Source organism: Leptidea sinapis, chromosome 13 (genome assembly GCF_905404315.1).
Source record: "Leptidea sinapis chromosome 13, ilLepSina1.1, whole genome shotgun sequence".
Taxonomy (NCBI): domain Eukaryota; kingdom Metazoa; phylum Arthropoda; class Insecta; order Lepidoptera; family Pieridae; genus Leptidea; species Leptidea sinapis.
The window spans coordinates 10,758,317-10,784,603 of record NC_066277.1 but is presented as its reverse complement, the minus strand read 5'-3'; the positions used below and the strand labels follow the sequence as shown (position 1 = coordinate 10,784,603).

At 40.5% G+C, this 26,287-nt stretch overlaps 2 protein-coding genes across 4 annotated transcripts in view; both read left to right on the top strand.

The window, feature by feature from the left end:
- LOC126967507 (protein EFR3 homolog cmp44E) overlaps nt 1-26,287 on the top strand; it is a 44,286-nt gene that overhangs the window by 6,129 nt on the left and 11,870 nt on the right. For 2 of the 3 annotated variants that reach the window (XM_050811997.1, XM_050811999.1), the window contains exons 2-14: nt 10,459-10,663; nt 10,745-10,895; nt 11,912-12,064; nt 12,914-13,012; nt 14,163-14,314; nt 14,674-14,752; nt 15,076-15,279; nt 15,927-16,118; nt 16,195-16,367; nt 16,831-16,934; nt 17,873-17,993; nt 21,081-21,216; nt 22,702-22,809. In XM_050811997.1, coding sequence (XP_050667954.1) covers nt 10,459-10,663; nt 10,745-10,895; nt 11,912-12,064; nt 12,914-13,012; nt 14,163-14,314; nt 14,674-14,752; nt 15,076-15,279; nt 15,927-16,118; nt 16,195-16,367; nt 16,831-16,934; nt 17,873-17,993; nt 21,081-21,216; nt 22,702-22,809 — 1,877 coding nt within the window. Of the gene's footprint in view, nt 1-5,041; nt 5,217-10,458; nt 10,664-10,744; nt 10,896-11,911; nt 12,065-12,913; nt 13,013-14,162; nt 14,315-14,673; nt 14,753-15,075; nt 15,280-15,926; nt 16,119-16,194; nt 16,368-16,830; nt 16,935-17,872; nt 17,994-21,080; nt 21,217-22,701; nt 22,810-26,287 lie in introns of those variants that run through there. The other variant, XM_050811998.1, reaches the window with a different exon arrangement.
- Nucleotides 5,240-6,733, top strand: LOC126967508 (cyclin-L1). The gene has a single exon (XM_050812000.1). It carries the CDS (start codon nt 5,461-5,463, stop codon nt 6,694-6,696), a length of 1,236 nt encoding a protein of 411 aa, XP_050667957.1. The 5' UTR covers nt 5,240-5,460; the 3' UTR covers nt 6,697-6,733.

Here is a 26,287-nt window from a genome sequence, read left to right as displayed (position 1 = left end):
TGACTTATTCATTTGAATTTTGAAGTTAGATTCCCTTAATCATTTGAAAACTTTTTCTAAATTAACTATGTGTTACACATAACAACAAATAACATTCTGGAGATCCCTTAACACATTATCCATCACACGTTGAAATGTGGATGGAGAATTTTTCAGACCCATTGGCATTCGTAAAAAATCGAAATTCCCATGTTCTACGTTAAATGCCGTCTTGTGGATGTCGGAGGGGTCCATTTCTACTTGATAGAATCCACTGGCAAGGTCTAAAGTGGTGAAATAATGACAGTTACCAAGCATATCCAAAATATCGTTAATGTTAGGGATGGGATATTTGTCATCTATAGTTTTTTCATAAATTTTTCGGAAATCAACAACAATACGCCATTTAATTTTGCCAGAAGCATCACTTTTCTTTGGAACTACCCATATGGGAGAGCTCCATGCTGATTGTGAAGGACGGATTATCCCTTGATCAAGCATTTTTGAAATTTGTACCTGTACTACCTGCCTGTGAACGTAATGGTATCTATAGGTTTTAGTATAAACGGGTAATTCATCTGTGGTACGGATTTTATGTTTAATTTTATTGGTGAATGTCAAGGGTTCACCATCAAGATAAAAAACGTCAGCATATTGTGCAGAGAGAGATTCTATGTTAGCACGTTCTTCTGGATTCAAATGATTAGTTCGTAATCGCGAAAGAACTTCCGAAGCACGATCACACGGTTGTTGAGTGTGCGTGCATTGCTCATTAAATAGTTCTGCACTAACCGGTTTATCCATTGAGAACACTATATCATTCTTAGTGGGGTTTACAGTCTCTATTATACCACGATTATTCTTGACTGTGGTAATGCAGTCGCGCGCGAATAGAACAGTTCGATATTATTTGTTCTGTCACTAAAACGTCACCATCATGAAAATTAATAGGTATGCGGATCAATTTAGATGTGTTAGCCGGTATTATATCTTCATAAAGATTACAATTTCGCGAATCATACGTACATAACTGGTTGGCCGACTTACGTGTAACTAAGACTTTATTTTTTAAATCTATGCTAGACTCTAATTTTACTAATAAATCTAAGCCAATTAAACCATCAAAATAGTTATCAAATTTATATATAAAAAGACAAATTTCACTATCTTCGTTAAACTCAGAAAAACATGGTATGGTAATTGAATAATTATTTCTAGTGGTCGCATGAATATTAGTTACCTCAAAGGGTTCATAATTACACGGAACATTTGAAAAAAAAAATTGACAGCTTCAGGGCTAATAAAGTACTGATTCGCGCCTGTATCAATTAATAATTTTAAGGGTGGATCTGCTATTTGAATAAATGGAAGTTGTCTCTGAGTTTGTAGATTAATTTCTTTTTTGGTTTTTCTGATTTTTGAGTTTCCTGAAAATCCTGATTATCAGAAGGATGTTCATCATGGTGCTCTTCGACGTAAGCGGGAGTATGAGCACTATACGCTTGCTGACTCATTGGCTCATAATATAAAGGTTCTGAGTACGTCTGTTCGTAATAGTCATAGTCATATTCAGGGTAATCGTAATAATTGTAATAGTCAACGTCGTTTAAATTTATTTCACGCGTCTTGAAATAATTAGATGGGGGTGGATTCCCATGTTGTCTCCAGTCACGTCCTATCATCGGTCTAGGCAATGGCTTAGTAACGTAGTGGCTTTCGCCACTCATAGGTGTAGGACCGTTATTATTAGGTATGTGTCTTAACCTTTGCTGAGGAACTCTAAACACGATGCTCTGCGGTCTGTAATTAGGTGGAGGTGCGCTGAAAATATGTTGTGCGCGACATTGAATGAATTAAAAGTAAAAGGCCGCGAGGGTGGCAAATTAAAAGGCTTAATATTATACTTATTTGTTGCGTCATATGAAGACGTAGACTGCACTCTGCGTTCATTCTGGTAATTGGTCATTGCGCTGCTGTAAATATAAGGTGTTGATTTCTTCTTGAACGAACTCTAATGCCTTCTTTATTATATCCGGTCGCATACACCGAATACGTGAACCTTATGGGTCTTTCAGACCTCGTACAAACGCTTGTAGGGTTAACTTTTTATATAATGTACGCTTTGCTTCTACGGTAGTGGTTATCGTTTCATGAAGTGTAACATAGGTCATTATTGTACTAAACAGACTCTGACATCTATACTAATATTATAAAGCTGCAGTGTTTGTTTGTTTGTTTGTTTGAACGCGCTAATCTCTGGTACTACTGGTCCGATTTGAATGATTCTTTCAGTGTTGGGTAGTCCATTTATCGAGGAAAGCTATAGGCTATGTTTTTTTTTTCAAAATTAGGGATCCGTAATAAAATTGCTATTTTGTAACACAAGGTGTAAAATCGAAAACCTATTTTTGCGTGCGCTGCAAAAACTATTGACAATAGAACAAAATGATGTACAGGCTATAATATAGGCAATATTTTATTACTTATAAAACTATCGCGTGAATTATACTTTATATGGCAAAACAACGTTTGCCGGGTCAGCTAGTTTTTCATAAAATTCTTGAGGTGATGAATTTTTCTGGGTTAGAAGTGCTAAATCATTATACAAAGCGGTCTCATCTCGCTGGTCAGCAAAATTATTAATTAAGGCATTTCTAATACTCTGCCAATTTTCGGGGATGCCATTTGAATTTATTGTGCGCGCGGCATGTCCGGTAATTTTATTAAGGATACCATTTAATAAGGAAAGGTTACTGAGTTCATATCGCGGCTCCGCTCTAATAAATTGGGCTACCAGTTGATCACACAAATGCACGAACCGCGTAAGTACGTTCAGATTTCCATCGAACTCGGGTAACAAGCGTAAGGCCTTGAAAACTTGGTCAACTAAATCTACATTCATTTTAGAATTAATTTTATTATGCAAATTAAATAAACTAGAAAATTCTATGCTATCCTTACTTTCTAATATATCCTCTAAATTCCTACTTGCATCAATTTGCGAGATTCTACTACTACTAATTGACCTAGTGGTCCTCGATTTCCGTGGATGTAATTGTTTTTAAATTAAATAGGTACACAGAGGAAATTACACTGGAAATCAAAAGGAAAGAAAAAAAATCACAGGAAAATTACAATTAAAAAGGGTGAACAACTCTAGTAAGATCTAGGTACTTACCAAATCATCTGCATTTCTCTGCAGATGATCTATTTTCGGATACTCTACCTCGCCGCAACTCAAGTAGGTTCTAATAGCCCTTATCGGTGATCGATTCACTGACTCTATTATTTTAGACTATCCTACCGACTGCGCCAATCACGTTGGTTGCAGCCAGGAGATGCAAAAAAATGCAAATTTACTTCAACTTATTTATTAAAGGAAAGTTATAACTAATTACAATTAATTATCCTAATGTCTACTGATCGATGCTAGATCAAGATGCTAAAACAATGAATATAATTATATTTTCCACGATCGGGTAAACGCCGTCATGATGTCACCTAAGTCACGTTTCTGCTGCGCTTGCGCCTCGTGCCTCGAGTGCCGTGTGCAACGTTTATGGTACTTTCCTTTGCGGCGGTTCGCTAGGGTTAGCTATGCGTAACACGCCCTTAACTAATGTTGTATTGTAATCAAAACAAAGTACAGCCCGAAAAAAACCGGCAAAAAAAATGTGGTAAGTGAATTTATTTATATTATCAGGTATAATAATATCTAGAAAAGCTAAAGGATAGTATTAAAATTATAATAATTATGAACTGAATGTTTAAAAAATTATATAATTTGAGTCTTTATACAAAGGTACTCTGTGATTTGACTTTAAAGTTCTTTTAAGAAGCCACAAACGTTTCAAAAAACTATTACTTTATTTAGAGTTTTCAATAATAATATAGGTATTATTCAATATCATAAATGCATGAAATTTTAAGTTTAACAGTAAGTGATTGCAGTAAATAAAGTAAATATAAGGTTGACCATATGGTCATACCATACCATATGGTACGGAAACTACATGCGAGTCACAAACAATTTCAATAATAATTATGTAGATCCCAAAACCTAGTACTGTCGGACTAAAGCGCAGTTCTACGAAAAGTTAGATCTAAAGTGCTTACCTTGCTAGAAAACCAATGCACGCCACTGTCTACTATCTCTAAGCTACCAGACCTTCGAGTATCAATATCTCAATTCAAAACTATATATTTCAATATCTGATTATAATGCGTACGCATATAGTTTCAAATTTCGATACACTCTTGAAATAATTATTGTAGATGGTATTTTCTTCTTACTGTGAATTAGTAGGTAACAAGAATAAATGATAGTATAACGATTTACAACATAAAATTCAAAATAATTCTGAAACCTGATAACAACAAGCCTACCTACCTAGTGGCCTCGGTCGGTTTATATCGCTCGTGCAGCGAGTTCCTATAAGGAGCGAGCGTTATCAGATATTGTAATATATAAATTTCGTACGAGTCAGTAAGCAGATTTTAAACATTATAGCAATATATAGATTTTGTAACTAAATAGTCTCTCAATGTCCAGTAGGCTCCATATTTAATTTAAGAGATTTTAAGATTTAAACGAACTTAGAAATTTAATCGCTATTGAACTATAAAGTACATATATCATTATTGACAAAGTAGGTAATAAAGAAGAAAGAAGAAATCTCCGCTCACAATCATGTCTTTATGATCAGTTAATATAGTAGAGTTTCGTCCATATTTTTTTCAAATTTAATCAAATTTAAAAACATGTACTTGGATGTACTTTTGTATTTATATACAGTTAGAGTTAAAGACCTTATGCATTGGCAATTGACCAAATTTAATACAGCTTATCAAAGAGAATTAAACCACTACATTCACAGCATATTTCTAAATTTTAATTTCTATTTCAAAGTTCTACTGCTTAGCCTTCAATTATTGTCAAAATGTAACACGTGTGACCACGGATCACTTACTACTACTACTACATCCATTACTAGTATCCATGGTCATAAAATAAATTAAAAAAAAAATACTATTCGTTGTAAACAACAGTGAAATACGCACAGAACACGAAAATAGAAATACGTCATACCCAAAGACACTACGTTGACGTCATACTCATAATAATTAATACATCGTAAACACAACGCCTTACGAAATACTAATTTCTTAATTCATAATGTTATTAGTAGTGAGTTTATGAATAAAAATTTCACACCTTCCTAAAAGTATGGCCCAAGGTGAGTTTTATTTTATTCCAAACTTTTAAAATCAATACGAAGTCGTATTTGACATATTGTTTTTGGGGCGCCATCTTAATTTTCATTTGACCTGACATATTAGCAGGAATGTTGAATGTGATGTTTTTATTTATCTACTGAATATTTTGTATTATGTGTGTGAGTGAGCATTTCAAATAGTAGAGAAAGTGAATAGTGTTGATCAATACATGAAGAACATAACCGTACTATCCACGATAACAAGATGACAACCTCGACGACGACGACGACACAAAACCAAAAAAATAGTACAACCCCATCCGCTAAACCACAGAAAACTTATGGAAAAATCGTTTTAACACTACACAATTGCTTGTTGCCGGAATCTGCTTTTAAAGAGACGCCGTCTCAAGCAGATGGTCTGGACATCGAAACCGAGACGGACTTGCGAATCTTGGGATGTGAGATGATCCAAACGGCCGGAATTTTATTGAAGCTTCCCCAAGTTGCCATGGCGACGGGACAGATGTACTTGCAAAGATTTTATTATTCCAAGTCGTTTGTCAGGTACCCAATGGAAACAACCGCTATGGGCAGTATATATCTAGCGTCGAAAGTAGAAGAGAAACCATGTCGAATACGTGATGTAATCAATGTATTTCATCACATCAAGCAGGTGCGAGCCCAAAGGACAATCTCACCCCTGATTGTTGATGCTAACTATATTGAACTAAAGAATCAGGTAATAAAGGCAGAAAGACGAATTTTAAAAGAATTAGGATTCTGTGTTCATGTGAAACATCCACATAAACTGATTGTTGTGTATCTTCAGTTATTGCAATATGAAAAGAATAAGCATTTGATGCAAATGTCATGGAACTACATGAATGATGCACTAAGAACAGATGTTTTTATGAGATTCCCCCCAGAGACTATTGCTTGTGCTTGCATATATTTAACAGCTCGGAAAATAGGTCTGCCGCTGCCAAACAACCCAAAATGGTTTCTATTGTTTAAAGTTACTGAGGAAGAAATACGGGACATTTGTTTTAGAATATTGCAGTTGTATAAAAGGAGTAAAGTTAATCCTGAGGAGTTAGAGGGTAAAGTTGATACACTGCGGAAAATATATCAAGCAAACAGACAGCTACAGGTGCAGAAGGAGAGAGAAGCAAAATTAGAAGAGAAGAAATTGGAAGCAAGTACAGCTTCAACATCCAAAGATGCAAAACGTGATTCAAAGCCAGATAAATCTCCAAAAACTCCACCTCTGGTGTCAAAGTACCACACAAGTCATAAAAAGAGGGAGAGACGATCTAGATCACCATATGACAGGAAAAGAGAATATACTAGTAAAAGACATAAATCACGAGACAAGGAAATGGAGAGGCCTAGAGAGAGACGTTCAGATGATAAACGCAGCAGGACTTCTAGAAAATATGACGACTATGAAAGATCCAAGTCAAGCAGAGACAGTAGAGATGAGAAACGGAAACATTAGCTTAAGTACTATATTAAATACTATTGGATTAATAAAATGTGCCTGTTATTTAAATTGTCCCAAATATTTGAGATAAGTTGATTAAGATAATATCTTCATTGCCTAACTCATACTTTGGTTAGGTTGGGTTACTTAAACAAAATTAAGGAGTTATTGGAAATCACATCACAATCACATTTGGAAATCCATCTCATTAGTTAAAACATTCAAATCTTACATAACAAATGTTGTGTTTATTTTTTTTTATTATTTATTTTACAAGCCATACATCTTAATGATTATGTTATTATTTTATACTTCCTCATTAATACAGCACCTACTATGGCTATCATAATACTATTACTTGAAGACAATCAGATGTTTACAAGGTAATCTCATTTTGCAAGTTTATCAACAAATGGTTTAGTAATGAGGCTCATTAGGGTACTCATTTGTTATAAGATTTTTTTTTTTTTTTAGTTTGCTTAAATATGCTTACTGCTTCCAGTCCATGGCATATATATTATTGCCCTGTTCATTAATAAATAGTAATGAGTCAGAATATGTTGTGATTTCCAAAGAACTTAGTAGTAGTAATATGCTGAAATGCAAATAAAGCCAACAGGGAGTGGAGTGAGTTTTACCAGTGGGAGGCTCCTTTGCACAGGATGCCGGCTAGATTATGGGCACCACAATGACGCGTATTTCTGCTGTGAAGCAGTAATGTGTAAGCATTACTATGTTTCAGTCTGAAGGGCGCCAAAGCTAGTGAAATGACTGGGCAAATGAGACTTAACATCTTATGTCTCAAGGTGATGAGCGCAGTTGTAGTGCCGCTCAAATTCAGAAAAACCCACTGCATTGTAATGGGCAGGGTGTATCAATTACCAGCTGAATGTCCGGCATGTCTCGTCCCTGATTTTAAAAAAAAAAAGGAAATGGGAGACAAAACAGCAAAAGAACTGATAAATATTATATATTATTAATAATTTGTTATGGTTTTAAAGTGATAACCCTCACTTCTGGAATTAATACACAAATAAAATTTGAAAAACACTGGTTAGAGCACCAGCACAGAACGCCAGAGGTCGTAGGTTCGGCATTGTTCATAAAATTTTGTTGTTTTTCATATTTTATTTATCTAATATAATATTACTGTTTTTTTCTCCGTTGCATTCCCTGTTGCATTTATTTTTATTTGATGGAATTAATTGGTGAAAAAATCTCACATAGTTGTCTATCTGATATAGTTGTATGAAAGGCTGCTTGCTTCATCTATGCAATCTGTAGACTGACTACCGTAGGTAGTAAATTAACTATAACACGAGTGCTATATTTACTTATGTTCATAACGAGGTAGGCACAGCCTAATTGCCTATATGATATGCACACCCCTGACCTATGGTGGGTACTAAGTTTTTATTGAAATTAAAATAACGATGTTACGAAATGCCTGGAAGTTGGAGCCTTCATAACATTTTTGATTCATCGTTTGTATAAGTACTTACTTAGGTACTAGGTACCTAAAGTTTGTGCAATATCACACTCGCACTGGATACCGGCGGAAATAGAGCACGGCAATACTTCAAGCCGGCCCATATTCTAGTGCTTTACAAAGCGCAGGTCCGGCCACATGGACTATTGCTGTCATTGGCATAGATTGTGTGTTTTCTGCCGTATTTATCATGGGAAGTGTTCCGAGGAGCTGTTTCACATTCTTGCCGCTAATTCCACCACGCACGATACGCCACATATTAGGCCAATAATTATTAATCATTCTCACCATCTGGATGTGTGGCGTTCCTCAACACCTGTTACTGACAAAATGGATGCGGTTTTTTAAAAAGTGGGGGTAGATCAGTAATAACGATATAGCTATAGAACTGGAATGACCACAAAACATTTTGATCCATTTAATAAGCTCGATATTTGAGTGCTACACGAGCTCACTATAAGAAACCTAGTGAACCGTGGACTCATTTGTGATTTTTTATGTAGTTACCTAATCACGAGACGTAATGAAATTGAACCGTTTTTGAAGAGATACGACAAGAACGTCCGAAAAACGTAATCATTGGTCGATCAAGCTTTCCAGACCCGGGCTAACTCTCAATAAGGTGATGACAGCATCTTATTGAGAGTTACGAATCTTTACTTACCTTTCGAATCTCATAAAACACACAGGTGTTTGATGAGATTCGAAAGGCATTGTTCAATGTAAGCTTTTACCACCGGGCAGAAACATCAATTGGGATTATTAAATCAAAAGAAAAACAAATAGGTATGGTTGTTCAATTGTAACAGATGGCATACAAAGGAAAAATTAACAAAAAAATATTAGTCAAATCTCTTTGACTGTACAAAACCATCATTAATATAGCTAAAAATATTGTAATCAAATAATATTTTTGACGTGATAAAATGTAGGCGGTATCGTATCATGCGTGTATCGATACGGATTTATAATGACATCGTTAGTGGATCACCTCGCGCGTTATCGCACTTTATCTCGAGCACGTTATCGCGACAAGCACGTCACCTGGCATCACTCACCGTCCATGCGGGCTAGGACCATGATACACACGACCACTAACAATCTGTTTATAGTTCGGGTTATTTACTTATAGTGTATTATCCCAACGTGTTGTTTGTTTACCGAGGCATTGCTTTAATGGTTTAGATGTTGAGTGACTGAAAATGCTGCCAATGCAGAAATTAACTCATAGAATGTGTTTCTCCGTTAGTAGGACGTTGAACATTACTTGTAAGTTTTCTCTTGACTGTACGTTCTGTGCGGGGCAGGTGTTCTATGGAGGATCTTTGAAGATTGTCCCGGTTTCGATTCACAGCACGGAAGGAAAATTTCACGTATTTTGTCATATTTAGTGCTGTTAGGATCAACACAAAGCCAACCATGGTAAGTGATGACCGCCGTCTATGGTCACTTGCAACACTCTTGGAAACGTATGAATGTTGTCTGCTTTCCCTTAAAGTTATTGTTGTTCGCGCTTTTTTGATGATATCCGTTTTGTATCGACCTGTAAAATCAATTCACAGTTTGTTTCTACGTGGTTGAAAGTTCTAGCAACACGGAACTGTGGGGAAACACTATACATCCAGACGGTGTTCATATTTACGATTGTGGCGTGTCATGCGAAGACGGAATAAGCGACAGGAATCAGGTCACACATCTGTCAGGAATACTCCCATTGGTAAATTCATTAGAACACATGCAAGCGACGTCGCAAAGTTAGAGTCTTTTGAAGGTTATAACTGCATAAGTTTCAATTTTCTTATCCGCGATTTTCACAAGAGAGGTGTCGATACAAGATAGAAAGTTCTTCAGGCACTGATTGAAAGTGAGGATGACGATTTCCCGAAACAGATCTGTATAGCCGATGTAAAGAGCTTCTCCGGTACTGTCATCTGTATCACAAGGAATATTGGAGTCATCTGACATTGATAATAATATGTGTAAGACGTATTGTTGTTGATTATAGCAGCACACATCCTTGGCGAACTCTCACATTCTCTGCTTCTTCCTCCTTCCGTCCTTCATTCCTTCTTGTTTTATTCTCCATTAATTTTGAGAGCAGGGAGGTTGCAATAGGCCTATTTAATAGCCGATTGTAGCGTCAATTATAGAAAAGACGTTTGGATTTGTTAATAATCCAGGCTCAAGTCAGGCGGTAGAAAATGTTAAATTCTTTTGTTACGATCACCCGGTACTGGGACACCCTAAGAGAGAGTATAGCACGTGATGACCGCAGCCGCTATCCGCAGGTTGCTTCGGTTGCTGCTCGGCGCTCCGGCCACGGTATAAACGTTTGGTGGACAATATCTTCCCCGCGTCGCCGCAAGATGGGCTCGTCAAGTCCAATATGGAGAAGCTCACCTTCTACTCGCTCTCCAGTCCCGAGAAGCTGGACAGAATCGGAGACTATTTGTTCCAGAAGGCGTCGCGGGACATATACAGGAGGAGACATGGGTCAGTATTATAACGATCACTGGTGTGTGCCGGCCGCTGGCCACTCACACAAGTGTGAGGGTTGACGGTTCTGGTCGGCAGGTTCGTGATCATCGCCATGGAGGCCATGGACCAGCTGCTGCTGGCGTGCCACTCGCAGACGCTCAACCTGTTCGTGGAGAGCTTCCTGAAGATGGTGCAGAAACTGCTGGAGTCCACTGACCCGCAGCTGCAGATCCTCGCCACGCAGAGCGTGAGTCAAAATATTTATTATACACGACCAACGACATAACACCACTCCAACTAAACAGCCCACACTACTGTATAAGAAAAATAATAATTTGTAGTTTAATTTTTAGTTTACGGACATAAATAATGAAGCATTTCCACGTCACTTCAAGCAGACTCAGAAATTCTGGTTTATCAGGCCTGGCCTATTATAATTATTTAGTATGGCTCCTTACAACAAATAAATTCCATTAAAAAGCGGCTGATGTGCTCACCTGACAATTGAACGACTCCTTCGTTAGTCGGGAGCCGGCACTCACTCGGCTCGACCACACACACGGCGGTCGACCTGCAGCTCTGTGAAACAATGGCGACGGTCAGCACCTTCTCGGTGCAGCGAGTGCACAGTGCTGCACCTCAACCCTAGATGATTCTAGACTGGAAAAGCTTGCGCCATTGGTCCAATCATGCTAATTGGCTCCATATTTATTCACTAACTATTTTATTTGTGATATGTTAAAATAATTGTTTAAATCAGGCCAAATTAAGTCTAACAGTGATTAGTAATTAATAACTTTAATGATAAAGTAACTGGTATATTAAAAAACAAATACACATAAAAATGCACATTCTCTCATATTAAGTACAGGCTGCTGTCAATGTAACACTTGTACACCTTCTTCACTCAGCACTTAACGCCACACGCCTCACTCATACTCATTAACAACAACATCTTTTTAATTTATATATTATGCACAATTCCTGAACAACATCTTTTATTTGACTATCGTATTGTAGGAACAGCTCGTACATAGTCAAATTGGTCCCTCGAGCCGGATGCTGGGATAGAATTAGTTTATACACTTCTTAAAATCGTAAAATAAAGTAGTCTATAATATAAAGAGTATTACAGAATAACTTCACACTAATTTAAAATGGCGAGTGCGTAAACTGATTCCAACCCTGACATGTTAATCATCAATCACAATATTGACCTCACTCTGACCAAGAAACGCCAATGTCCGACTGTCTCGGTTGCAGTTCGTGCGGTTCGCCAACATCGAGGAGGACACGCCGTCGTACCACCGGCGCTACGACTTCTTCGTGTCCAAGTTCAGCGCCATGTGCCACAGCAACCATGGCGACTCGCTCGCCAGGGACAAGATCCGTCTCGCCGGCATCCAGGGCCTGCAGGTACGGAGCCGCACACTACGTCACGGCTTGTGGTGATTATGTAATGTAATGTGAGGGGAAGTGAAAACCAACCGCCCATGGAAATCCACAATACTAGATCAAAAGATGAGTCGCCGACCTTTAAGGTAAGAGTGCGCTCTAAGCTTATAGGTTCCATTAGTGCTTGTGCAAGGAAAAAAGTTTCTTGTAAAGCGCGCGGTTCTGGAATGCGAGACATAAACATGGTGCGAGTGGGACTTCGCAATCCGGTGGTGAAATTCAGTTGCAAGTATTAACCCGAACAACTCTCTTGACACTCCCTGTGATATGCTACGCAACGCCAGATGAACTGAGCCGCTCTTCGTTGTATGCGGTTCGGGTAATCGATGAACCATGATGCCGAATAATCTCTTCGTATAGTTGCAGGCGTAGGCTTGAAGTGAAATGCTATCTCGCCTTGTTATTTTTTTTCTGACAATAAGGGACGAGACGAGCAGGACGTTCAGCTGATGGTAATTCATACGCCCTGCCCATTACAATGCTATGCCGCTCAGGATTCTTGATAAACCCAAAAATTCTGATGGGCGCCACAATTGCGCTGGTCACCTTGAGTCATAAGATGTCAAGTCTCATTTGCCCAGTAATTTCACTAGCTACGGCGCCCGTCAGACCGAAACACAGTAATGCTTACACATTACTGCTTTACGGCAGAAATAGGCGCCGTTGTGGTACCAATAATCTAGCCGGCATCCTGTGGAAAGGAGCCCACTGCTAAGCATACAGGCTTCAGTAGTTAAGATTTTATAATAGAAATGACAACTGAGCTAAGTAGGTATGATCATGCGAGCGCTGTATGTGTGTGTGGTCCAGGGCGTGATCCGCAAGACGGTGTCAGATGACCTGGTGGAGAACATCTGGGAGGCGCAACACATGGACAAGATCGTGCCATCGCTGCTCTACAACATGCAGGTACACACACAACACAAATGGTGTGCTCTATGTTTTATTTCTGTTCAATATTGTTAATAATAAGATAGATTCCGCAGACATTAAGTTGCAAAAAACTTCAAGAACCTCAACGTAATATTCGAATTTTTTTTTACGAACAGAATGCACCTTGCTATTGAACTTGTTCCTCATACAACACCATAATTTAAATTACTATGATTTGGATCTCTTCAATGATAATCTAGCGGATCTTAGACGAAAAGTACTTCATATTCTATTACTAATGTTATTTATTTTTATTTTATTTATTTATTTCATGAAACAAACAGACAGGTTCAAGCATAATTACATAGTATATAATTCAAACAGACCTAACAGTACCATTAATTATTAAGAAGTAAAGTAAACATATTAGACAATAGACATACTAGTAAACTTAAAACATGTTTGGTGACTAAGTAGCAAATGTGACAGTAATTGAAAAAAAACTAAAAGCTAAATGTTTGTCAAAAAATATTGTCATAAAAAGATTTTCTTGTATACATTTTTAAATTGATATATTCAATCATTTTAAATAATAAGTCTTGATTTTGCCTATTGAAAAAAAAAAATTATAGTATTTTTTTATATGTGGCAAGTATACATATAATTACAACAAGAAAAATCAAACCTATTTCTTGCGTTCCGCTAAATTTGTCTTTTTTTTATGAAAATAAGGCACAAGACGGGCAGGACGTTCAGCTGATGGTAATGGATACGCCTTGCCCATTACAATGCAGTGCCGTTCAGGATACTTGACAAACCTAAAAATTGTGAGCGGCACTACAGTTGCGCTCGTCTCCTTGAGACATAAGATGTTTAGTCTCATTTGCACAGTAATTTCACTAGCCAAGGAGGCATTAATTTATATCTACTTTATTACACGAAACTAGAGGCCAACCGATGTAAAACTAATTAAATAATAATAAAAAACTAAATAAAAAATAATACTAATTGGTACTTGACTAATATCAGTATTACAATTATTAAACTCTGTCTCCTGATATGTTCCTTTCATAGACCTAACCATAGGCTCTGGTGATCCAGGTTGATGTTTTGTCGTGTATTTTCACTGATTTTAATTATTTTTTTTGGTATCAAATCCTTTTTTAATATAATGATTAAAATGCAGAGCGCGGGTAAGTACGAGACGGTGTCTTGTCTGGAGCCCGACCCGCGCGACGGCTGCGAAGACCCGCCTCGCCTGGCCGAGGCCTGTCTGCGTGAGCTGGTGGGTCGCGCCGCCTTCGGACACATCCGCTGTGTACTGCGGCCCGTGCTCACGTGAGTGTGTTACTGTAACAGTACCTACAGCCCGCGCCACATCTCGCTGAGGTGGACCCTTGTGCTATCGGGCTTCTGAATCCCCACACCCGGTGGCTAGCAGGAGAATCAAGACGTTATTGCGCTTTCGGTTGCAGAGTACGTGTCGATGTAATGTCGAACGAAAATGCGTAGGTACTTTGATCTTAATCCGCTGCAAGTCAAGTTTCATAATTTGTTTTTTTTGTTTTTAAGGGATTTTAGTGAATAATTATAAACCCTGTATAATGATAACTTGTGAAGTATTAAAGTAGGTGTGAATTGAGTTCATATTGCAAGTTTTACAGCAGTGTGTTGACATGTCTGTGTCCTCGTTGCAGCCACTTCGACCGCCACGAGCTCTGGACTCCGAACGACTTTGCCGTGCACACGTTCAAGATCATCATGTTCTCCATACAGGTACGTGACGCACCCCGTTTTATTGTTAAATTATTAATACTTTCGTGAGTCATTATTAAATTATTTATTAATACGGCTTTACTCACGTTTTTGTCGGTGTCGGTACCGACTAGTTTCGGACCATTTGGACCACTCACCCTGATGAAGGACTTCCGAATGGTCCGAAACTTATCGGTACCGACACCGACAAAAACGTGAGGAAAGCCGTATTAAAAAATAATGTTTTATTGTATTAAATTCTCGGTCTCATGAAATTCAGCCCGTGGAGCCAGTTTTTGGTTGTTTTCTTGCATTGTAATAAATATGTTGTGTGTGTTGCGTAGGCGCAGTACTCGTATAGCGTGGTGGAGGCGCTTATGCAGCACTTGGACGCAGGCGGCGCCAGCACTCGGGTGAGGGCCGCGCGAGCCTCCGTGCTTAGCAGCATCGTGGCCATCGCCGCCGGGGACAGCGTGGGGCCTTCGGTCTTGGAAATTATAAATAACTTACTGACGAACCTGCGCGCATCTGTCGCGAGGGATTCTGAGGTGAGTGGCGCGGTGTGGGGATTCTATGATTAATTAGTTATTTATGCAACTGTTGTGTAATAGTAGTATCGCATAATTGTTTTAGTACCTAATTATCAACAGTTGCACACAAGACCTTATCTACACCCACAATACGAGTATGAATCCTCTTCTGAGCTTACTGCTAACATTAAAAAAGGCAGTCCTAGTAACCATTACATCATCAAAAAGAGTGTTGTGATGAAAAAAGATGATGTAATATTGTACTGAATTTCATTACAACACTCGTTTGGATGATGTAATGGTTATTAGGACATTGGGTGTTTTAATGTTGGCAATAAGGTATCTGTTTTAGAATACTTAATAGATGAATTACAGCATGGGTGTAGATAAATGCTTTTACAATATGATCCTAGAAAATGTACAAAACAAATGCATTACGAAATTTAAAAGAAATGTTAATAAACGTTTGTGTGGGAAAGATTATTATTACATAAACGATTTTCTTAATGATAGTAAGCCCGCTGAGTTTCTTGCGTCCGTTCTTCTCAGGTCTGAGACAGCCTATTTTGAATGGGTGGTAGTTTTTGACTTGTTCATGTCGTCTCATTCGTTTTCCTCTTCCGTGTGTTCCAATTATTACTTATGATGTTGTTTCGTACAAATAGAAAGAATCCGACGAGAAGTTGTATCAAGAGGCGCTGATAAATGCGTTGGGTGAATTCGCGGACCATCTTCCCGACTTCCAGAAGATAGACATCATGATGTTCATCGTGAGCAAGATCCCGAGCGGGCAACGCGGGAAGGGCACCAAGCCGGACGCCATGCTGCAGAGCATACTCCTCAAGTCGCTGCTGAAGGTGAGGTGAAGGCTGCGCTGGGTGGGGTCGTTGCGGGTGTCGGTGACGGTGTGACGTAACGTGCGGTGTGTCGCAGGTGGGCACGACTTACAAGAGCACGGAGCTGAGCAAGGCATTCCCGGCTGCCTTCCTGGAGGCGCTCCTGCGGGCGTGTGGCTCGGGAGGCCCGCCGGCTCGCGCGCTTGCCCAGCGCATCCTCCACACGCTGTTGGATCGTCGGGGGAACGCCGTGCGCCTGCTGCAGCCCACGTACGTACGACCAGATCGCCGTAAAGATAATTGCGGCTTCTCAATCTCCTCGACACACTCATAATCAAATTATCAATAACATGTTGAGATATTGCGTTCGCTAGAATGTGGGCCGGCTTGAAGTATTGCCGTGCTCTATTTATGACGCCTAGCGGAGCGGCAATCGCTCGAGATCGTTTCGTGATCCAGTATTGCGATACTAGGCGACGCGTTAAGGGGCGTGTTATCGGAGAGCGGTGATACGACAAATGGGGATTTTTTAGTGGTAAACGCGCAAACTTATGGGGGTGAAATTGCACTCTCCGTGATTTTAGAGAGCAGCAGAGGGGCCTGTAGTTTGTGGCTCCGAACTATCACCTTTTTTTGGATCGGATGGACAAGGACTGACTTCCATGAGTCAGGGACTATGCCTTTTGAGTATGAGTGCCGGAATAATAATATACCTACACATGTGTGCTTGCAGAGTGGAGTACGACACGCTGGGGCTGGTGGTGGAGAAGTGTTCCCGTCCCGACCTCATCTTCATCAGCAAGCACGGGTACGCCATATTTAGCTCACTGTACGAAGGTAAGTCCACTATTTCTCATTTAATTATCAAATATTGTACGGAAGGCACCCTCGGTACGTCACCAACGATGACATTTGTCAGGGTCGACACGAGCCGTTTAACACGTTTTTTTTTAAGAAAAAGGAGGATAAACAAGCGTACGGGTCACCTGTTGAAATCACAGGAGCCCTTAAGGACAGATGATACTCCCACCTTAACAGGCGGTTAATCCTTTAATATGGGAGCCCCATTGTAATTTGGTAATGCCAGGAAATATAGCAGATTCCATCGTTCTTACCACCTCTCTGCTTAAAACAACATTGGCTTCTGCAGTTTTGACATTTGGCGCGATAAATTTTATATATTTAGTTTTATCACTAATTAACAATAGCTTATTGGCGCTAAACAAGTACATGATGTCAGATAGAGCATTGTTTACTTCGTCATATAAAACTTGGCCTTCACTTTGAATATGAGTGAAGTGTCATACGCAAACAATACTACCTTGTGTTTCTTTTCTACATGGTGAGGTAGACCATTTGTGTAAATTTGGAAGAGGAATGGTCCAAGAATAGACCCTTGTGCCCCCATACCGAAAGAGTACCAGGAGATCTCCTGCCATTCTGATCAGACTTCTGAATTCTATTATTTAAATATGAGATCAGAAGATCGTGCGCAGATCCATTTTTACCCTACTGACATAGCTTCCTGACCAGCGTTGAGTGTTGAACACAATCAAAGGCCTTAGATAAATTACAGAAGATACCAAGTGCATTCTGTGATTCCTTCCAGGTGTCAAAGATATTCTTGACTAGCTCAACAATTGTATCAGTAGTTGAACGTCCCCTAGTAAAGCCCAATTATTTTATATGAAGTAACTTATATGTGTTAAAGTGCAATACAACAGTAACGTCAAAATCGGTTTATTCACAATACATATGATTGGTGGCCGCGGCAGGTCTCCAGCTGGAGTCGAACACCGCGGAGAACGTGGCGGCCGTGTACACGACTCTAGCGCTGCTAGCCGTCGAACTGGCGGCCGAGGAGACGGTGTGTGACCTGCTGCAGCTGATACTGGCGTGAGTACAGTACAATGTCTTTGAAAACCGTTTCTATAAACACAGACCGACATTACTAACGGATGAGAAGGCTACCGATAACTGCCAGTACCTAACATATTTGTCTGGAAAGAACGATTTTTAACCGACTTCAAAAAGAGGAGGTTCTCAATTCGATCGGTATTTTTTTATGTATGTATATCGATTACTCTGAGATTTATGATCCGATTTTCGTAATTCTTCTGTAGTTTGATGCGGAATAGATGCCATTTGGTCCCATAAAAATTATACATAGTTTGGCCCAGTAGTTTTCATTTTATGAAATTATTATTAACTGACACTAAAAAGTAAAAAATAAAAAAAACTTCGTTTATAAAAACCGACTTCAAAAACTGAAAAACTTTTATTAAAAATAAATGTATATATACAGAGTGGTGAAAACAATATGACTTTTAATTAAAACAGGATCACTACTAGTCAATCAAAATACTTTGTAATAATTAAATCGGGCGTTACATCAACAAACAAAAAACGAAATTTTCAAACAAACTTATTCCGAAAATAATCTTAACAAAAAAGAACAGCCTTTGATCATGTTTCTTCTGACCTCTACTGAACTGTAAGTACTACGGGTACGACCGGCAACGTCGCTACACGCCTTTGTAAAATTTGTAGGTGTACGAGTCGAGTATCTAGTACTTACAATTGATTCATGCAGGTACGCTAGGCCTAGACGCCCGCGCTTCACGCCCCGCGCTGCTCCGCGCGCGCTAGTGTAAGTCTATTCACTTAAATTAATAAGTAGTCACATTTTGAACATGATATTATTTAAATCATATCGGTGTACTCCATAGCCGTGTAATTGAAACGGGGCATTGTGATCTAAACAAATTATCACTGACCGATATCACAATATTGTTTGTTTACCTAACATGTGGTACGCACCGCCTTCCCAAATCTATCACTAGGTACTTATTTAAAAATCATAATCGTAATATCAATGTCAAATTTTACACAAAAACAACAATGCGCGCGCGCCTAACAACTTATTTTAAAAAACGAGTTCTCATAAGGGTAGCTAGTCACACACTTGCGGAAGTGAATACGAACTATTAATTCTGTTTATGCATAAAAGATGTCAAATTGGCAACGTAGCATTTCTCTCTCTGTTAATACTATGCCGACGACCATACTAACAGAGCAGCTCGGAAATATTATTTTGCTAATAATAATAAGAATTTTAGTTTTTAGTAATAAGGTCTCAATTTAAGCAACAAATTGTTATGGTCCGACTAGACTCTAGGTGAATGACCTAATAAACGAAACTTGCGAAATCGTAATTTGTTTACAGCGTGTGTTAAAATTATAAAAGTGAAAATAATTCACTGTGGAAATACCGTTCAATGTAATTTGATGAAAGTTGGTGTGCGAACTACTGTCATGACACCCAATATGTGGTTCAAATTAAAGTCATAATATCGTCACCACCTTGTATATATATTGTATATATATATATATATATAAATATATATATATATATTGTATATATATATATACAATATATATATATATATATATATATATTTATATATATATATATATACAATATATATATATTTAAAAATAATTAAAAAATTTATTTAGTACACCTCTTATGCAAACCATTACCTCAAATGTTAATAAAATACTTTTATTAGTATGTGCTAAATAGTGCTGAGAAGACTAGTGTCAATGTGTGTATCATACGCGGTGACTCACGGGCTTAAGTATAACATTCGAAAAAGTGAACTGATGCTCTTCAAGGCAACTGGTTTTTCCTATCCAACCATTCCTGATCTTTCACTGTATGAAACTCCGATACTTGGGCCACTGGGTCAATGAAGATTTAAGTGATAATGTCGACATCGATAGGGACCGTAGGTCGCTGGCTGTTCGCTGTAACATGCTAGCTCGTAGGTTTGTACGGTGTACGAAATCAGTAAAGATTACACCTTTTAAGGCATATAGCAAATCTTTCTACACCTGCAGCCTGTGGGTTGACTATACGCAGAGGGCATACAGTGATCTACGTGTGCAATATAATAATGCACTCAGCGTACTGCTGGGGCTGCCATGGCGTTGCAGTGCATCAGGATGTTCGCGGAGGTGTCCATTTCTAACCAATTACCAACACTATCCTGAGTATTTTTGCAAATCGGTGGGAGTCCCCTCTTTTATAAAGGTGGACGTTGCTTCACACCAATATTAAATAATTTTTATTTAGGTACTTGCCAACATTAGTTTTTAAGAAAAACTTTACTAACAGAGATATGGATCTGATCCGAAATATATGTTTTTATTATTATTTATTATTATTGATAGCTTTGAAGTCACAAAATTCAATTCCATTAGTGAAACTGCTACATTGAAAAAAGTTAATAGTAATGATACGACAAAACAGGGAAACAAACGATTGCAAAAGTATAAACTACTAGCTGACCCGGCAAACGTTGTTTTGCCATATAAAGTATAATTCACGCGATAGTTTCATAAGTAATAAAATATTGCCTATAGTATAGCCTGTACATCATTTTGTTCTATTGTCAATAGTTTTTGCAGCGCACGCAAAAATAGGTTTTCGATTTTACACATTGTGTTACAAAATAGCAATTTTATTACGGATCCCTAATTTTGAAAAAAAAAACAAAGCCTATAGCCATAAATGGACTACCCAACACCGAAAGAATCATTCAAATCGGACCAGTAGTACCAGAGATTTGCGCGTTCAAACAAACAAACAAACACTGCAGCTTTATAATATTATAGTATAGATTAACTGCACAAAAAGTATTTAATGATAATTATGATATTGTTCTAATTTCTATAGTCATTTCATTTTTATTCTCTATTACTGCCACGTCAGCATTCACAGAACGAGATACTTCTGTGATGAATAGGAAATGGCGAGAAACAATTTAATGATAATTGGTTATTTGAAATGTGGACCGGCCTGTTCAATGGCTGCAGTGGTGAATACAGAATCGAGGACAATTTCAATATGATGGCTGCGAGAAGTTAGCACCATGAACGAATCTACCTCTACTGACTCTTATATTATTTGAATTACAGTATTCAACAGTCAGCGATATCGAATCCCGTGCTGTCCACGGCGCAACAGTGCCAGCTGCACGCCATCAGCATCGCGCTGGCCGCGTTGGTGCCGCAAGTGCTGCATCTGCCGCCGCTGGCGCGCTACATTAGCCAGGTCAGTAGCTCCTGGTGGGGTGCAACCTTGACTGTCCACGGCGCAACAGTGCCAGCTGCACGCCATCAGCATCGCGCTGGCCGCGTTGGTGCCGCAAGTGCTGCATCTGCCGCCGCTGGCGCGCTACATTAGCCAGGTCAGTAGCTCCTGGTGGGGTGCAACCTTGACTGTCCACGGCGCAACAGTGCCAGCTGCACGCCATCAGCATTGCGCTGGCCGCGTTGGTGCCGCAAGTGCTGCATCTGCCGCCGCTGGCGCGCTACATTAGCCAGGTCAGTAGCTCCTGGTGGGGTGCAACCTTGACTGTCCACGGCGCAACAGTGCCAGCTGCACGCCATCAGCATCGCGCTGGCCGCGTTGGTGCCGCAAGTGCTGCATCTGCCGCCGCTGGCGCGCTACATTAGCCAGGTCAGTAGCTCCCGGTGGGGGGCAACCTTCACTGTCCACGGCGCAGCGACGCAGTGACAGGTCATGGGATTTTCAATGGCAGGCTTACGGCCGTTCCCAATATACTATCTACAGATAGAGATAAATTACTACCTTTTACTGTCAATAATCTGAAGCTGTTCCAATATACCCGATAAGTCATACTTATCGCCTTATATTGGGACGCGTGATTTGAAATTTCCATACAAACTTTTATCGCTGGTAAGCTATTACGTCGTCCCATTGACAGACAGCGTGTACTGTAAGGTGAGTTACCGTCGATAAGTTTATTGTAACAGAAAAGTCAACGATAGTTACGTTTACGTTTTATCTCAAGAAGTAAATATTGGGAACGGCTGTTAGGGACTTGGATCTTAAAGTGGACGGCACCTGTCCATGTGGCGTGACGGATGAGTACCGTGACCATGTGCCGTGGGAATGCAGCTTGTACGATGAAGCTGGAGGCAAACTATTGAATCATCTGGAAAGGAAGAATCCGAGACCATTTTATTATGGAGCCCTAATTGGTACTGTGACAGGAGAGTGATGGAGGGGTAAACCAGGACGGTAACGAAGATGCAGAAGGGAAGATTTAGAGACAAGAAGAAGACGAAGAAGGATGACGAAGCCATTGTTGTGGTCAGCCGCCCCAGAAAGGGGGTTATTAATTATTTCATTGGTCATTTTCATTTGTCAAGGAATCACTGACACCGAGAAGATACAGTTTTAACTGGTTTCGGGGTCAGAGGTCTACCCCTTCTAATATAACTGCAAAACTGTTTTCCAATATTATTATTATTACGATTAACGATAAAAAGATGTTCATAATTAGTATTATACAATAAATATTGTACATTTAGTAAATTAAGTTACTTGCAGTGATTGAAAAAAAAAGATGAAAAAAGTATTTTTATTTATATCGTGCTGGCCCCACTGATGCCACACGTCCTACATGTGCTAGGTTTAACGGGTCCTCAGATTTTAGGTGTGCCATAAATATCTCGTTTTCTGCCTCCGGCGCTTCCCGTCTCGTGGCTCAACAAACTATTCCCTGTGCAGATCGTGGAGGCTCGGCGCGAGGAGGCTCCACACATGCTCCCTCCGCTGCGGGAGCAATACGATCGCGTCGCGGCGCCCGCCACCCTGCCCTATCTGATGATCGATCAGGCAAGTATAAACAACATTTAAGGCTTACCCTATAATAGTGATTGTTGCGGACCGCAGAATTGTCCATCTTTCGAGATTATGTGACCCAGTATTCCCATACCAGGCGAAGCATCCAAGGCAATATTTTTTTAGACTAAAGGGTCGCAAATACGCGAATAGTTGAGTCTTCTGCGGATTAAGTTGATGAAAGTCATTTTACCCCTTTCCACGACCTGCGAGCCTACCATGAACTCTTATTGCGATTCAATTGACAACCTAAAATGAACTGATTAGCTATTTAATTTAGGTTGACGTCAAATCAACTGATTCAATCGCAATGATGTCAGTTGAATGTCAAAAATGATGTCCATTGAATCGCAAACTGATTTAGTTCGTTTATTCATTCGTACCATGAGATAATATTTCAACATAAACTGGATAGCTTATGTGTCAAAGTGAGCGATTCGAAAAAAGTTGCTACTTCCTTAGAGGAACGTGAATCATGTTGTTAATAACTTTTAAAAAATAGTGAAAACATACAGAAAATGAAAATTTTATTGATGAAAGATGAGACGAGAATACGTTATTGGACTTTTTTGTAAAACAAAATAAATACCGAAAATGAAAATACTAAAGGCGAGGCGAGGCAGTAAGGGAACGAATTAAAAAAAATGTACTCTGTGCTCCTGTCAAATAAAACATCAATGGAGGTGCGTTTATTTATATTACTATTATTTAGTAAGTACAAAAGGGCTTAATGGTTTATAATTTGACGCTATAAGAAGCTATTTTAAAATGTATTTTTAGTATTTTCTATGTAAAAAAACCCTCTAAAATCATTTCATTTTAGGTTTCGAAACGCAACGCATATGGTTCGAGTCAAAGCTATTTTAAAATGTAGTTTGCCCTGTACTTTCCCCGGGGCGTAAAAAGAATAGGGGAGTCCCAGGCCCATGGGTGTCGAAAGAGGCGACTAAGCTTTTTAGAAGTGGGAGAGTCACGCTGCCGTCTTATGACGTCAGCACAATCGGGCCAGACTCGTCCGGGTTAATTACCACACTCGCACAGAACCGGCGTGAAGTAGCGGCCTAGTGCCGCTATGTTTCGCATAGGTTAGTGTCGAGGACCGGAGGCCATCCCTTACCGCCATCCCTTACCCCCACCCCCTCCCCCCAACAAAATATGAGAGCGGTCCATAAAGAGATATTACCGCAGGAGGGTACCGGCTCTACCAGAGCTGGAGAATCCCTCCCCGAGCACTCTCGCTCGGGCTGCCCTTCGTATTCTGGGGTGGGCACAGAACCGCGCATGACCGAGGACAAACGAGGCAGAAACACCACGGCACCCCGCTCCACGCTCAACGTGGACTTTTGCAATATCAGGGGAATTCACTCCAATTTAAACGCCGTCCACCACCACCTTGACACGGCGAAGCCGGCCTTGTGTTTCCTTATGGAGACGCAGATATCTCGACCTAGCAATACGTCATATTTAACGTACCCCGGGTACAAAATTAAGCACAATTTTTTGCCTCATGCCGGGGTATGTGTGTACGTTAGGGAGGATATCTGCTGTCGCCGTCTCGGCAATTTTGAGGGTAGGGACCTGTCTACTCTCTGGCTCAGCGTATATTTAGAGGACCGCGTCCGTATCTATGCGTGTGTCTACAGGTCCCATAGTGGTAACGCAGAAACCGATCATCTCATGGGCTGCGTTCAAGCGGCAATTGACGACGTGCTTGCACAGATCCCCTCCGCTGAAATCGTAGTCTTGGGTGATTTCAACGGGCACAATGCCGAATGGCTTGGATCACGTACCACAGACTACGCAGGGCGATCTGTGCATAATTTTGCATTGGCGTATGGTCTGTCCCAATTGGTTGAGTCGCCAACGCGGCTCCCGGGTGTGGATAGCCACATGCCGTCCTTATTAGATCTTCTGCTGACTACACATCCCGATGGTTACCAGGTCTTTGTCGACGCCCCTCTCGGAACGTCCGACCATTGCCTGGTCAGGAGTGTAGTGCCTATCCGACGCCAACGTCGCAGACCACCAGCGACCTGCCGCGTTTGGCACTACAAGTCAGCAGATTGGGATAGGATGCGTTCCTTTTTTGCATCCTACCTTTGGAGCAGGGTTTGTTTCAAATCGCCCGTGCGAAGTCTAAGCACGTCGTCAAAATCGGCGAACAGCTTTCCAGTTACCCGACCGAAACACGCAAGTTCTGGTCGTTGTCGAAAGCTGCTCTTGGTAACTTCAACCAGCCGTCCATGCCGCCGTTGCACATGAGGAATGACACCCTGGCCCATACGGCAAAAGAGAAAGCCGAGCTTGCGTGCGCTCTTTTCGCCTCCAACTCGACTCTTGACGACAACGGAAAAACACCGCCGACCATCCCGCGGTGTCAGAGCTCTATGCCTGAAGTACAGTTCAGACAGAAAACTATTAGGAGAGCTCTGTTTTCGTTGGACGTCAGGAAGTCGAGCGGGTCGGATGGCATTTCTCCAATCGTGCTTAGAACGTGTGTCCCTGAGTTGACGCCGGTGCTAACGCGTTTATTCCGGCACTCTTATTCCAAAGGCGTAGTCCCTGACTCATGAAGTCAGCCCTTGTCCATCCGATCCAAAAAAAAGAAGACAGTTCGGATCCGGCGAACTACAGGCCTATTGCTATCACCTCCCTGCTCTCTAAAATCATGGAGAGCATAATTAGCCGCCAGCTTTTAGTATACCAGAGGGTCACCAGTTGATCAACGACCGACAGTACGGCTTTCGCCATGGACGGTCGGCAGGTGATCTTCTGGTATACCTAACACATAGATGGGCGGCGGCTATTGAAAGCAAGGGGGAAGGCCTGGCAGTTAGCCTGGATATAGCGAAGGCCTTTGATCGTGTATGGCACAAGGCGCTCCTCTCAAAACTTCCATCATTTGGGCTTCCCGAGAGTTTGTGCAAGTGGACCTCCAGCTTCCTCACTGGGCGTAGCATACAGGTCGTTGTCGACGGATATTGCTCGAACCCGTAGCCCGTGAATGCTGGAGTGCCCCAAGGCTGTGTGCTATCTCCTACGCTGTTTCTTCTGCATATCAATGATATGTTGGACACCTCCAACATACATTGCTATGCGGACGACAGCACTGGTGATGCCGTATACACGGACCATGCAGGTCTCTCTCGGGAAATCGTCGACCAGTGCCGGGAGAAACTTGTGTCTTCTATCGAGTCCTCTCTCGAAAAGGTCGCGGAATAGGGAAAATTGAACCTTGTGCAATTTAACCCCCAGAAGACTCAAATTTGCGCGTTTACCACTAAAAAAACCCCATTTGTCGTATCACCGCTTTTCGAGAATACTTCTCTTAAAGCCGCGCCTCGTATCGGAATACTGGGTCTCGAAATCTCGAGCGATTGCCAATTCCGTGGCCATCTGGAGGGCAAAGCCAAATTGGCTTCGAAGAAGCTGGGCGTCATCAATAGAGCACGGCAATACTTCAAGCCGGCCC